Below are 13,802 nucleotides of genomic sequence, written 5' to 3'. Positions count from 1 at the left end.
GGCACATGTTGTAGCTTGTTGTGCCTCTCCCACTTGGGCAAAAAAAAAATCAATGAATGCAGCTTCAAAGAAATTATGTAAGAATCCGAGAAGACAAGATAACAGATTTATGGCTGTGACTTGCTGAAGTTTAGAAGACATTTTAGTGTTTTGACTCATCATTTGCTGTGGATGGAGTAGTGTCCATATCTGATGTTACAATTGCATAAATCTAAATCTAGAGCGTCTCAGTCAAAGAGGATGAGACTGTACTCACTGCTGCACAGCTCCTTTATGATTCAGCCTGTGAGCGCAGATTTATTTTTATATTAAAAGACTGGCCGAGTGCGGCTTTAACAGCGCACGTCTGCTGAACGTGTGGAAGCGTTAGAAAAAGACTGATGAAACGGTCGCTCTAAGAACAGGAACAGCTGGTGCACCGACACCCGCTGACACCCAGCACTTGACGCCACCGTGTTACCATGACAACTGACTGTGCACCCTCTGTTTCTGACAGCTGTTCCCATGGCGCCTGGGCTTGGCTCAGCCCCTGGATTCCAAGTGGCAGGATAGATAGCTTCTCGGGGTTAGAGGTCACGTTTATGACGTTGCTGTGTCATGTTGTTTTTACACTTGGATTACGTATGGATCGGTTTAATTATGGTTTGTGTCAACTCCGATGTTCATTTGTTATTACTTGTGGCTAAATATAAGCCCACGTGAAATCTTTTTGATTGAAAACATACAAGTGCAAATTGAAAATTGAAAATCTTGAGTTTTTTCAGGTGTGGACAGTTTTACTTTGAAAAGTTTACTTTCTCACAGTATCTATCATATCTGTTCAAAACCATAGCCAAAAGACGTCAGAAATGGGGGTGATGGTATAAAAAGATGCTCTCATGGTACACTGATGATCTTCATTATATCAACATTTGAGTGCCCTGGATCTGCATTATAAAAGGCACAGATGCTTTGATGTTGAGCTCCACGGTTATTACGGGTAGTTGTCCCCTTCAGGCACTGAACTTAAACATAACATACCAAATATTTGAGAAAAATGCATGTAAGGCTTGATAATATGCAAAATATTAGCCTGAAGCTAATAGGCTTAGGCTTCACATTATGGAGGATACGTTTGATTCTGTAACCTTGACGTCAATGTGTATTTAGTCAGAAAATAGTCCCCCGTGCTTACTTAAATGCCACTGTTTTTGCTCCCACATTTCATTCAACATACCGCGTCACAGAGGCGCTGTCCCTGTTCCAACCGCTCCCTGTGTCAGCTGATTGGCCAAGATGTGTCCCAGACCGCCAGTCGGCTCCCTGTTCCATCTCTGTATGGTGGCAGTCTGCTGTCTCTGCTCTAACAACACATGCAGCTAGAAAAGCTCTTGTGAAGAAGGATGTAGAGTTGGTTTTCTATTCTCAACTCATTTCCTGGACTCAGAGGGCGTCTACATGTATTCGGCATCTTATGAAAGATTTTTATTTGCCGGGAGTTACATCATGTTTTGCGTGGACATCTTGCTTTTTGGTAAAGATTGACAAAGAAAAACCTTTTTTTTTTTTCCAAATCAAGGCACGGCATCGTTCCTGGACTTTGGGTCATGGTGGAGGACTGTTATCTCTTTGATTATTCCTACCATGAAAAGCTGCTGACAACAGATCAGGTGTTATGTTTTCTACCTGTTTCCTACCCAGCAGCTGAGCACTATAGACGGGAGGACATGTCTGCTTTCAACAGACCCAGGTGATGCTCAGACAAACCAGCCAATTTGAACATTACCACGCTCTTTTGTCAGCATTCTCCTACATTTTATCGACATAGCGATCCATTTAAAAACTAAAAAAAAAACCCTCTTTTACTCTTACATCATAGGAATTGAACTGATTCTGTCACACCGAACCTTTAATCAGTGAGCAGGAGGTTTTCAGTGTCCTGCTAACCAGTTTTCCGGCCACTGTCCTTTTAAGGTTAACAGGAATTTCGCATTTTTACCCTAGCAAGTGGTCAAATGTGGGAACGCCAGTTGTCTTGCCATTGTGTGGATGGATTTCACAGCTTGACAAATAACTCCCAGACACGACTGTAAAGTCAGTGTGCTGCCAGAGTCTTAACTAGAGTTTGTCTGCCTCCACAAATAGGCAAATTGGCTGCAAAAGCTGTGAATGAAGCCATCTCCTCTCTATCGCTCTCACTCAGCGAGGTAATTAAAGTGCCTGTCTGGGTCTCCTATATGAGAGCCATGGTATGCTAATGCAGTATTCCTTTGACAGTTCTGTTGAGACAACATTGTGGGTGTTTTCACATGGCCTGATTTGCAATTCACGCTCGGGTTATTTCCATCATAGGCATCGGGGAAGCAGGGAGTGGAAAGGCTGTGAGCCACAGAGAGCGAAATTGCGTGTATGATTTTTTGAAAGGCACCTTTCAAGTGGTGCTCTAATTGCCAGTTATTTTTGCCGGAGCCGAAATGTTGTTCTTAAACATGCACATGCATTACATCTCTTTCTGTTTCTGCATTGTAAAAAAAAATGGTTCACTTATTCAGAAATTCCACTGTGTCCTTTTTTGTTTTTGTTTTTTATGAATGTATGGATATTTAAACAGGATGTCCCCCTAAAGTTTAACAAAGTACGAACAGTATCTGAATGTGTGATATAGCATTAATGTACCTCTCCTTTCCTCTCCTCTCTTCTCCTCTCCTCTCCAGAACACTGCACCAGCAGTTTGAGAGCTACAAACAGGAGGTGCGTCGCATTGGAGCGGAGACGCGGCGTCAGCAGACCCAGCAGAAGGATGACGCACCCACCTGCGGTATCTGCCGCAAGACCAAGTTTGCAGACGGCTGCGGCCACCTTTGCTCCTACTGCCAGACCAAATTCTGCGCTCGCTGCGGGGGCCGGGTCTCCCTGCGCTCCAACAATGTGAGAACCCTCACACTTGACCTCTCCCCTTTTTTATTTCTCCCTCTCACACTCACCTCATTTCTGCTCTAGTCGATGTACAGTACAGCCGTTCTGCTTCTGTGTGTTTGTCACCATCTGCTTTTTCGCTTCCTGGTCACACTTTGGTGACACCAAAGTGTAATGGAAGAATGTCTTGGCACCAGTCATAGACACTCAAGGCTCCTTTTTTTTTTAAGTGTGAGGCTGCAGTATTGTGGAATGGTTATAAATCGCGGCACACAAACTCAGTTATAGCATCTGTGTTGTCCTGTGTCTCCTGTGACTTCACTGTCATCATCTAAGCATGTGACACAGTGGCGCTGCTGTTTGTCTCAAGCAACATGTGTAAACAAAAACCAGAATGGTGAGATATGATCTTTTAAATATATACTGTAAACCTAACCAAAAACTCACCGTAACCGAAAACAATTAATAACTGTAAAAAGTTACGTTTGTAGAGTAGCACGGCAGCTGTAGTTAGCTTGTAGTCATAGTTACAATGGATTCCAATGGCAACCCAAATTAACAGCAAAAAAACAGGTATACAAATGTTAGCCTGTCACAATAACATTACGTTACGTTATCAACTTATCGTACAATAACATGATTATCAACATCATCATGTCTATACATGGACTTATCATAACTTATCTCAAACAACTCTTGCAGCATTGACCACCTCTTTGCTGTCTGGAGCAAACCCTAACCCTAACCCTCAATGCTCAGTCTGTTCAAGCACTTATTCTTCCTCTCCTCAGGCTAAATTGGCTGCAAAAAAGCATAAACATCTTATGTCACTACTGACAAATCATAGGTGTGTATTTGGTCATATTTTGGGTGTTTGAGTGTTTGGATCATACCAATGATACAGACAGAAAGAGGAGCCGTCCTCATTCAGCCCTACAGGCAGTGACTTGTTTTGGTGGTGTATTCAACTGCCATTAAGCATTTATTATGTACTGCTGGTTTAATTGCATGGTTGTTGCAGATCATATTTAGAGCCTACAACCATGCTAGCAGCACTATTTGGCTGTGCTTAGGTGATTTCCTAAATGCTAGCATGCGCGTGCTAACAAGCTTACAATTACAATGCTAACTTTCTGATGATTAGTAGATAAAGTTTACAATGTTGATCACATTGAGTTAACTGTCTATCTTAGCATGCTAACATTGGCTAATTAACACTTACGCAGCATACAATACAAAGTACAGCTGAGGTTGAATTAGTTTGCTGGTATTTGGTCATAAACAAACGTATTGGACATGATGGTGAGGCCATAAATCACCAAAGTTATTGCATTTGATCCTGTGGAGAACATAAATGTCTGTAGCAAAATTCATTCATTGTGTTGAGGTAGAGCTATTTCACAGGATAAGTCGATTTTGACCTGCCCGGGGGTGCCTGATGAAAAGTCAGGCAATCACCAAAGCCTTTATATTTTCTGGGGAACATAGGATGGCTAAAAAGAAAAACAAACAAAAGAACACAGGTTAAATATAACCAACAGTGAACTTAAGACACTGAGCAACCTCTAAGGTTCACACTATTATAAATTTGTCTGTGAGGAGTCTCAGTCATCCAGGACGTGGTATATACAAAAGCACTATATCAAAAAGACCCTCATGATATCAACGAATAGTAACCACTGAGAGTTATTTAACTCATTGTGGCATCCATTCCTAAACCAAACATGTTTGTACTATTTTAAGACCCAGCCTTCTTCCATTCAAGCCTTCTCTGGGCTCTCCTCCAACCTAAGAGAGAGGACCTCCTCCTGGGTATCTTACCTTACTGTGAGCCCTCTACCCTTGGCCTACTGGTCCCCAATCTGTTCAGGATCCGCCCAAACCAGCTGGCCTGGACTCACACTGGGACCAAACGTAGGCAAAGCTCAAAGGGCCAGTGAGATTAGGAGATAAAGATAGTATCCCTGTTGGTAAAGCCATATATATTACTTTCACAGCAGGCAGGCTGTTATATGAAAGTAAGAAGATGAGACTAGTGAGATGTAAATGCTATTAATAAATGAATCAAATTAATAACATGATTCATTTGAAGGGAAATTGTGCTGAAAATACAATCAGTATGGTTTTAATATGAAATGTAATTAATTGAGATGACACCTTGCATTAATTGAATGTGACATTCAACTAACGAAAAGCCCTCTTGGTTTGTCCATTCTGGGCCACTGTAGAAACATAGTGTTATGACATGGCAGGCTCCGTGGAAGAGGACCCTCTCCCTATGTAGATATAAAGGTCTCATTCTAATGTAACGAAAACGCATTAATTTGTATTTTCAGGTGATTTTAAACTAATTAAAACATTATGAATATTATATTCCATTTCTGCTGAGTCTGTCCCATTAGGTGCCATTAATTTCTACATGCTGCCTCTTTAAATAGTGAATATAATGTCTCATATTCAATTACAAGTGCAGAGAATTTTCTGACATATGGTGTGTGTCCTTCGAGCACTCCCAGGCTCTGAGAAGGATTTTTGACAATGCAGCTCCTTTAATGATCTAAATTCAATTTGAAAGCAGTTAGCGCATCAGTAAACCAAAACAGATTTGAATTTCTACACTCACAGAGCAGTTTAATTCATAAATCTGTACAAGGGGTAAGAGGATGCAACATGTCATTTGTCCTCCATTTCCTTGCTGTGTGTCTGTGAATGATCGTGTCTGTATAATGTGTGTGGGAGGGATGTATTGGATGTGAAGTTCTTTCCGTCCCGGTGCCGCTTGCCTCCGTTCCGGGCCATCCGGCTGGCCAAGCAGAATAACAGGGTTAGGAAAGTGCGAGCTTTGTTTCAGTGCATAACAGGCCTCTGCTACCTACAGTGTGCCCGTTTACCTCACATCAACAGCACACTGCGTTTTCCTCCAGTTAGCATTTTTGGATTTCAAAAATGCATTTACAAAGTATTCAGTATTCAAAGTATGACTAATGTTTGATGTAGGAGAATGGAAATAAATAGTGTACAACAGCTGTCTTTATCAGATGTATCCATATTAATGAGCTACATACAGCTGGTAAAGAGGAAATCCATGAGAGTAGTAAAAAAGTGTTGCACACTCTGGCTCCATATGCTTTTCTCTTCTATTTAGATGTCTTTTTGGCCCTCAGGCTTTCTACAAGATCAACAACAATAAAAGGAAAGAAAGAGGAAACAAGAGCAAATCCATAACTACAAAGGCTTTACACTTGTGAACTTACAAATACCTTGGGGGTTTTCTCTTTTAATGGTCAGTTCATCTAAGAAACCCCCCCTCTACCAATGTATTTTCTCACCTTGAGTGGTGTCTTAATATGCAGGTGGTTTGGCCTTTATTTGGACAAGTTGTGAGACATCTGTCTGTACTTTCTTCTGAACAGTGCACAATAAAAAACAGTCGAGAAAAATAACGATCCTGAAAAAATACGACAGTACCTCTAAAAGTACCACATGTCATTTTAAAATAGTACTGTGGTACTGTAAAAATGTAGCATATATTATCATCAAAACAGTACCAAAGCACCCAATGTCATTACAAAATCAGTACCACAGTATCTCTAAAAGTACCATATGTAATTTTAGAATAGTACTAGTCCCATTAACATTCAATTTATAGTGCTATAAAACAGTACCAAAGCACTACTGCCATTACAGAGCAGTACCACAATACCCCAAAAAGCTATTTTGCAGCATTTTGAAACAGTACCACATGTCACAAACAGACTTCCTTAACCTCCATTGTTTTAGGATGGTGGCAGAAATCTCACATGGGGATATCTCAAAACCTGAAGACATTATAAACATGGATTTGCAATAACAGATTATTAGATGTTATTCAAATGTATTCACGGCAATCATTAGACAGTTTACATAAAAAAATGAGGCAAAAACAACAAACTCTTTGAATTAATTAGTTTGTATCCTGAGGTCAAAATAAGGATGATCAAATATTGTGTAACTTAATAACAATTCTAAAAATGTTTACTTTTGCCTTATCACTGACACCACACTGTGATTTGAATATGTGAAAATTCAAAGACCTGATCTATATGCCACTCTAGAGAGGAAGTTTAGGGAAAGGTAAGGGTTGTGGAAGATTGCACTCCATGTTTTCTTTTGGTGTCCCAATGTCCTCGTTGTGCTGAGGAGCTGTGACACATCCTGATGATGTCACACCAAGGTCATGCTAAGCTGGGTCATGCATGTCGCTGCAGCCTAACATGTCAGTGGTCACATACTGTACGTTCACATACCGTCGTCCCCCACCGCCTCAGACTCATATAAAATGTGTGTATCAATTCTGCAGAATGTAATTAACAAATGTTTGCACCACGTCCTCTTTTCCCCCTTTTTCTCCCTTTATTTTTTCTTTCTTTTCCCACAATCTATACACTACATCATATCTTAAATTCACCCTCTTTGCATCTCTACTTTTTTTCTGCTTTCACATTTATTTCTCTCCTTTCCTCTCTTGCTCCACTTCCTCCCTCACTTTTTCTCAATTCTCACTGCTACCTGGACTGCATGACACAAAGGAGGACAAAGTGGTTAGCATCTTTTTTTTGTGCTTTCTCTCTGTGCTGTGAGTGTGATGTTTGTGCCACCTAACAGAAAAAAAAAACACTGGCTGTCTTCTAATCTAGAGCTGAGATCTCTCTTGTCTAACGTTGACCGCATTTTGACTTCTAGCCCTCGAAAGGTGAAGTTTTGTCTCTTCCATGTTGTCCACAGACTTATAAATTCCAAGCTGGCAGGAAATGGGTTGAAAAAAACCCAACAAAGGCAGATGCAAGAGAGCGGGGTATCCGATTGGAACGGAGCCAGTGTGTGTGTACAAATCCACTTATGGATTACTGACTTAACTGAACAGAGGGGGTCGCTGATAGTTCATACAGTTTTTTGTTACCTTTGATTTCTTAGAGTATTCACAGTACTGTCTAGGGTGGAGTCCCCTGGAACTATTGTGTCCTCAAGTGTAAACCCTGACTAACTCTGTGTCCATTGTCTGTCTCCTCCCCCTGCAAAGTGTCTCATAGTGAAGGACAGGGTAAGGCTCGCTGGGTGATGGATTTGCTGCATGGGTCACTACTATTGTCTCCCCTCCACACTTGGGTCTGTGCTCATTCACAGTAACAGATTAGGAAATCAGACCCATGATCAGTTTTTGCCCCACAGATAAGCGGTCCCAGGGCAGCTGGCTGCTGATCCTGCATCAGTACTTTAATTCTGAGAATGAATGCAGACCCTGAAAATCAACTGGTGGGCAGAGCGAGCATGAGCCATAATATAGAATGTCTGCAGGGGGCATCTGACCCATCCTGACCCCTCTTCCTATGGCTGTAGGCATGGCTGTGCGGGGGTGGGTGGGTGTGGTAGATTAAATTGGGATGGGAGATTGGCAAATTTAGTTGGCATGCATATAAAAAGCACCTAAGCCCCATAGACATTTTATCTGATTGCACAATGAATGCACACTCATGCCTGTGCATGCTTTCCCTGCCTGTGTGTTTGAGACCAGACCAGCCTTGCCATGGGGAGACGGGAGGGGCCCAGGTATTTGTTCCACTTTGTCCACTTCCCCTTTAATGCTTGGTCACTGCAAAAATGTTGCCAAAGTGTTGTTACTGCTCAGTCAGAAATGGTGAAGAGAATGGCAGTGAGTTTGGTTTATGTTGCTCAGCCCTTGAAAAGTCAGTAAGAGGATTCTTTTTTTAAATTAGCTTTAGCATTCAGGTAAGACAGTAGACCATCTACATTGTAATAAACAAGGGAAAAGTTGCCTTATGTCCTTCTTACGTTTCTAGGTCTTATTCAGAAACTGCTCACCTCTAACAGTTAGCACACTTTGTGATTAAAATCCATGATTCGAGATGACCCTGCCTGAGCTGAAATGTGACAAACATTGTGGCTTTTCTAAATGGGTAGAACAGGTACCTTGCCTTATTGTGTTAGTGGTGCAGCATTGGTAGAAATAGTTCGACATTTTTGGAAATATACATTCATTTTCTGGCTGAGAGTAAGATAAGAAGACTTTTTTTTGACACTCATGTCGTACAAAGATAATGCTAGCTAGTTAATTATGCTTAGAATAAAGATTAGATTCAGGTAGTCTGATTCTTAAAGGTAAAAAAAAAAATACACAAAACACAATTACTGAAGCTATGAACATGTTATTTGTTCTTTGTTTAATTTGTACAAAAACCAAGATGTAAAAATTACAACTGAAAGGGTTATTAGCTAAGATAATCGGTCAGCTAAGCTAATAGATAGGTAGGTAGATAGATAGATAGATAGATAGATAGATAGATAGATAGATAGATAGATAGATAGACTTGATGAGGATAGTGATACATATCTCAGTTACATCTTATTATAACCAGATGGTTTAGGATATTATATACAAGCAGCTTTATTAAACTTGAAATAAATGCAGGATTATGCGTACTACATTGTCAGTATTTGTGAGTAAATGTTACTCACTGAGCTGCTGTGCAAACAGAAAACATCATTAAATGCCAAAAGTTTCAAGTGTAAATCAATTTCAGGCTGTCGTAAATCAGCTGAGCCAGATATGAGGTGTGTGAAGAAGCTGATGTGTTTTTCATAGCTCTCTCTGTCAAGCTGCCCCGCTATTGCTGGTGCTATAGCTTTGGTAATGGCTGAGTGTTTGTTTATGTGTGTTTAATGTCAGCTCCAGATGGCTTCCAGAAAACTGTACAAACCGCTGACAATCTGTCTCCTTTGTAGAGGAGCACTGCCTCCCAGTGGAGAACAGGCAGGCACTGGTTCCCTAACAGACACATAAAAATACACATACATACACTCACACTCACACACACTCACACATAAGCACACACGGAATAATTATGGTATGCCAGACTTTCATGCCAGGAAATGTAAGCACATATAACTCAAAACAACAGTTATATGTATGTAAAAAGCACCCATGAATATAAACTAACATAGACACACAAACACAACCCAAGCAAGCACACTTAACAGATTTCCCAGTACCAGTGTTCCTGCTAATTATTACCAAATTATAGATTTTGTATCTCAGCCAGGCAGATCCCTGGTGGAATACAAGTCTTAGTGGTCCACTTAATAAACTGAAACCACATCAACACTCCTTCAACTTGAGCATAAAAAGATATATGTTGTCCAGGTGGAGACACTGGTATCAATGAGTATCACATGTCACAACTTCAGCTGATTTGTGGAGTTTTGTTTAAAACATTCGTGTTCGGTGTCGTAGTGGTGTTCCCACTCTCTATGGCCTATGACCACTCTCATTGCAAATCAAGCACAATGGTGTTGTACGTAAATGAGCATGCATGTTTTTCACCGTACGACCTTTCTTTTTTTAGTGTCGGCTAGTTTTGAACAAGCCATTTTACTTTGACAGCTTGACAGCTCAGGTGATGCGATCGTCACAAAAAAACGGTGCAGCACAGGTTGCGTTTAAATTTGCTCCCTTCTATTAATGTGCATAAATGTTCCAACAGTATCAGTCCTGTCAGTGTTTTATTTGGAACATCGCATAGTGCTTGACCACATGAAAGTACAGGTGTAAATGCACCTAAGACTCGTTAAGGATGGATCACAATCTAAGGTCAGGGATGCATTGTGGCCATATTGAACCCAAGTGTAAATACAGTGGGTGGACATACGTAACCGCGTCCAACTGTTCCAAACCAGTGAGGTAGCATTAGCCAGTTAGTGATCTCAGCTAATAGCAAGAAAGCAGCAAGAGAGATATGGATATTCAAGACACTCGTGGTTGGAGTCAAGAGGAGACCAAGTCTCTTCTTTCAGTTTGGTCCAATAAAAGTATCCAAGCAAAACTTGGCAATTCCTATCGTAACAGAGACATTTATTAAGCAACCAAAAGTCCATGCAATAGTGCGGCTTTACAGATCGCTACCATGTTTTTTTATTTTTTATGTTCGGTTGTTTGAGCAGTACAGAGCGATCACATCTCAATCGGATCAGTTGGATCTCAATGTGGACACTTGAAACATATAAATACCAGGTGTAAGTGTAATCAGGTTCAATCATATCTAGGTAAAATCTGGATATGAGATGAATTTTAATGCAAGATGTAAACAGACAACAAAGACAAGAGATTTAACGTGACATTTACATGTCATTGTACAGTATAAGAGCACTGATCTAACTCTGGCTTCTTAGTAGTTTGGTTGCAGGTGTTTCATATTTCTGTTTTGTAAGTATTTTATATATAGGGTGTGTGTGTGGTTTGAATTAGTTCACAGCCCCTACAATGTATCACCAATGCACACACCCAGTTCACACTGATACACCCACACGCACAGGCTTGTTCACTTACTGCATCGAGCTGACACTGCACTTTTTACCGGAAGGGAGGATGCACTGCATAATCTCAATCATGTTTCTCAGTACTAGATGACTAACCCGCTGCTCTCTCATCCTCCTCCTTACACTCCACTCCTTTTATACACCATGATCTCCTGCCTCTCTACAGAAGCCTCCACAACTCTATCTCCCTTTGTTCCCATCGTCTGTCCACATCTCAATTTAACTCCCTCTCTCTGTATTTCACTGTCTATCCCTATTTCCGTCTCTTCTTTTTTCTTCTTTCCCTGTAGTTGCACTCTTACCCTGGGCTAGAAAACAGTGCTTATGAGGCTGACAAACATAACAGCAAAACCTGTTTTCGGAGCTGAAAATATGACTTCACAGTCACGGCCTGTATGTCTAATTATAGGCTTCGTTGACTGGAACTGGCAAAAGCCAATAGCAAAATGCTCAAGACAAGTCTTTAATGTTTCTAAAGTGCTCTGTAATATTATTACAGCTCCTATTATTATCACCCCCTCATTGAAAAGTCAGAAGTGGAAAGTGAAAGCCGGCATATGAATTCAAAACCCATGTGCTATTTGAATATACTGTGAGTGGATTTCAAGGATAAAGTCAGTCTTATTTCATAGTTTGGGTTATCATGTTTACTAGTACTAATTACCATTTTAATCACTGATGTAATTGCTGAAATTTGGTAACATAGCAACATTTTCTAAAAGTTGGCAGATGGAAAAAGAAGCATGAGCAGTCAGACAGATTTTAACTCCGGCGAGACTTATTCACAACGATTAAATTATTACTCAAACACAAACACTGATTACAGTTTACAGAGAGATTCATGCTTTGACTTTGACCTACTACTACCTACTGTACTTGCGGTAGTTGTGTGTGGACACAGTTTTTGGGTCTGTTTACTCTCAGTCTTTTCTCTAAATGAAGTTGTTTGGAGAATCTGGCTTATTTGCCGTGTTAAACTGGTAATATTGTCTGGCTCATATTTCTTACCTCACTGGACTTGAAATGATGGCCAACATTTTAACATTTCAAGCTAATATTAGCTTTTTGAGATCGTAAAATTTGCCGCCAAGACTGTGCAAGCATGCTAGCGACGCTGTGAGGTTTCCGCCATGACAAAACAGTACTTTGAGCAAAATTATAACTCTAGCCTGCTAACGTGCGATCATAGTTTAGTGTGTTAGCATGGTAACACGATTTTTGAAATTCTGACAGTAGGGACTAACCTTCATTATTACAAATTATCCTGAGGGAAGCATGAATGCCCGTACCAAATTTGGGATGTCTGACATTCAATCCATCCAGCACTGGTTAAGATATTTCAACTTTACCATTAATATCAGCCTCATGGGGCTACTAAAGGAAAAGTCAAGAGATTCAGAAAGTCATTAGGATTCAGCATCTGGTGCTAGAGGAAAAGGATCAGGGGATCACCAAAGTCAGATGGACCATGAATGTCAAAAGATTTACAAAATTTCATGTCAGTTCATCCAAAAGTTGAGATATTTAAATTTTGACCGTAGTCTTAGACTGTCGGACTGTACTCGGAGGCGTCGGATACAACAATACATAACATCCCATAGGTGCTCAGTTGTATTTAGGTCAGGGGAATGTGAGGGCCAGTTAATAGCATCAATGCCTTCATCATCCAGGAACTGCCTACATACCCTGGCCACATGAGGCCTGCACCTAGGGCCCACTGCACCAGCGTAAGGTCTGACAATCGCTCTGAGCATTTCATCCCAGTCCATAACAGCAGCCAGGGTACTGTTGGCTAGGATTTAGCATCTGGTCCTAGAGAAAACAAAGTCCAAAGTCAGATGGAATTATTCTCTGGGGACCATGAATACCAACATTTTTACAAAACTTTGTCAGTCTATCAAAACGTTGTTGAGATATATAGTAGTATATATAGTTTCAACCAAAGTCTTGGACTGACTGACCAACAGAAAGCCTGACTGACTGACATTAGCCTATAGTCACATTGCTATCAGTGACTAGGTGACCCAACACAGAGTACTCTATCAATTGCTAAGGTCACTAATAGTTCTCTAACTCAAAATTGGAAATTTTACTCACTTATGTAAAAACATGCTTCCAAAACACCACAGGCTTTGAATTCAGATGTAGTATTATCACAGTAATGATTATTAGTATCTTAACACTGAAGACCCTGAACTGTGGTCTTTATAATGTGTTGTTATGTGGAGCAGCGAGAGTTTGTTGCGATCCTGAGATCAAACATGTAAAAGTGGTGTGGATTTACCGGCACAACAGCTTTTGCTTTTCTTTCATCCTCCCTCACCACTGAATGCATTTTGGCCTGCTCGCAGAGTTGATCTACTACCTTATTAGAGGAAATGGAGCATTATGTCTTTTGCGGTCGTCTTTCTACCCACCATTCAGGATTTACCATTCCCTGAACGATGGCAGTTTACACCCTGCGCAGCCTCATGTGTCATTCTGTCGAGGTGTGTGCATGTGTTGGGTGGGGTCAATACACAGGCTCACTGAAAGCA

The 13,802-nt window shown here is 40.7% G+C and overlaps 1 protein-coding gene across 1 annotated transcript in view; it reads left to right on the top strand.

Moving 5' to 3' along the window:
• Positions 1-13,802, top strand: part of rims1b (regulating synaptic membrane exocytosis 1b) — a 71,140-nt gene that overhangs the window by 17,777 nt on the left and 39,561 nt on the right. Inside the window, exons 2-4 of the mRNA XM_062440539.1 lie at positions 2,694-2,907; positions 7,464-7,475; positions 7,955-7,975. Of these exons, the coding sequence (XP_062296523.1) occupies positions 2,694-2,907; positions 7,464-7,475; positions 7,955-7,975 (247 nt within the window). The remainder of the gene's footprint in view (positions 1-2,693; positions 2,908-7,463; positions 7,476-7,954; positions 7,976-13,802) is intronic.

Source organism: Scomber scombrus, chromosome 2 (genome assembly GCF_963691925.1).
Source record: "Scomber scombrus chromosome 2, fScoSco1.1, whole genome shotgun sequence".
In the NCBI taxonomy this organism is placed as follows: domain Eukaryota; kingdom Metazoa; phylum Chordata; class Actinopteri; order Scombriformes; family Scombridae; genus Scomber; species Scomber scombrus.
The sequence above is the reverse complement of the archived record's forward strand: the minus strand, read 5'-3'. Positions and strand labels throughout refer to the sequence as shown.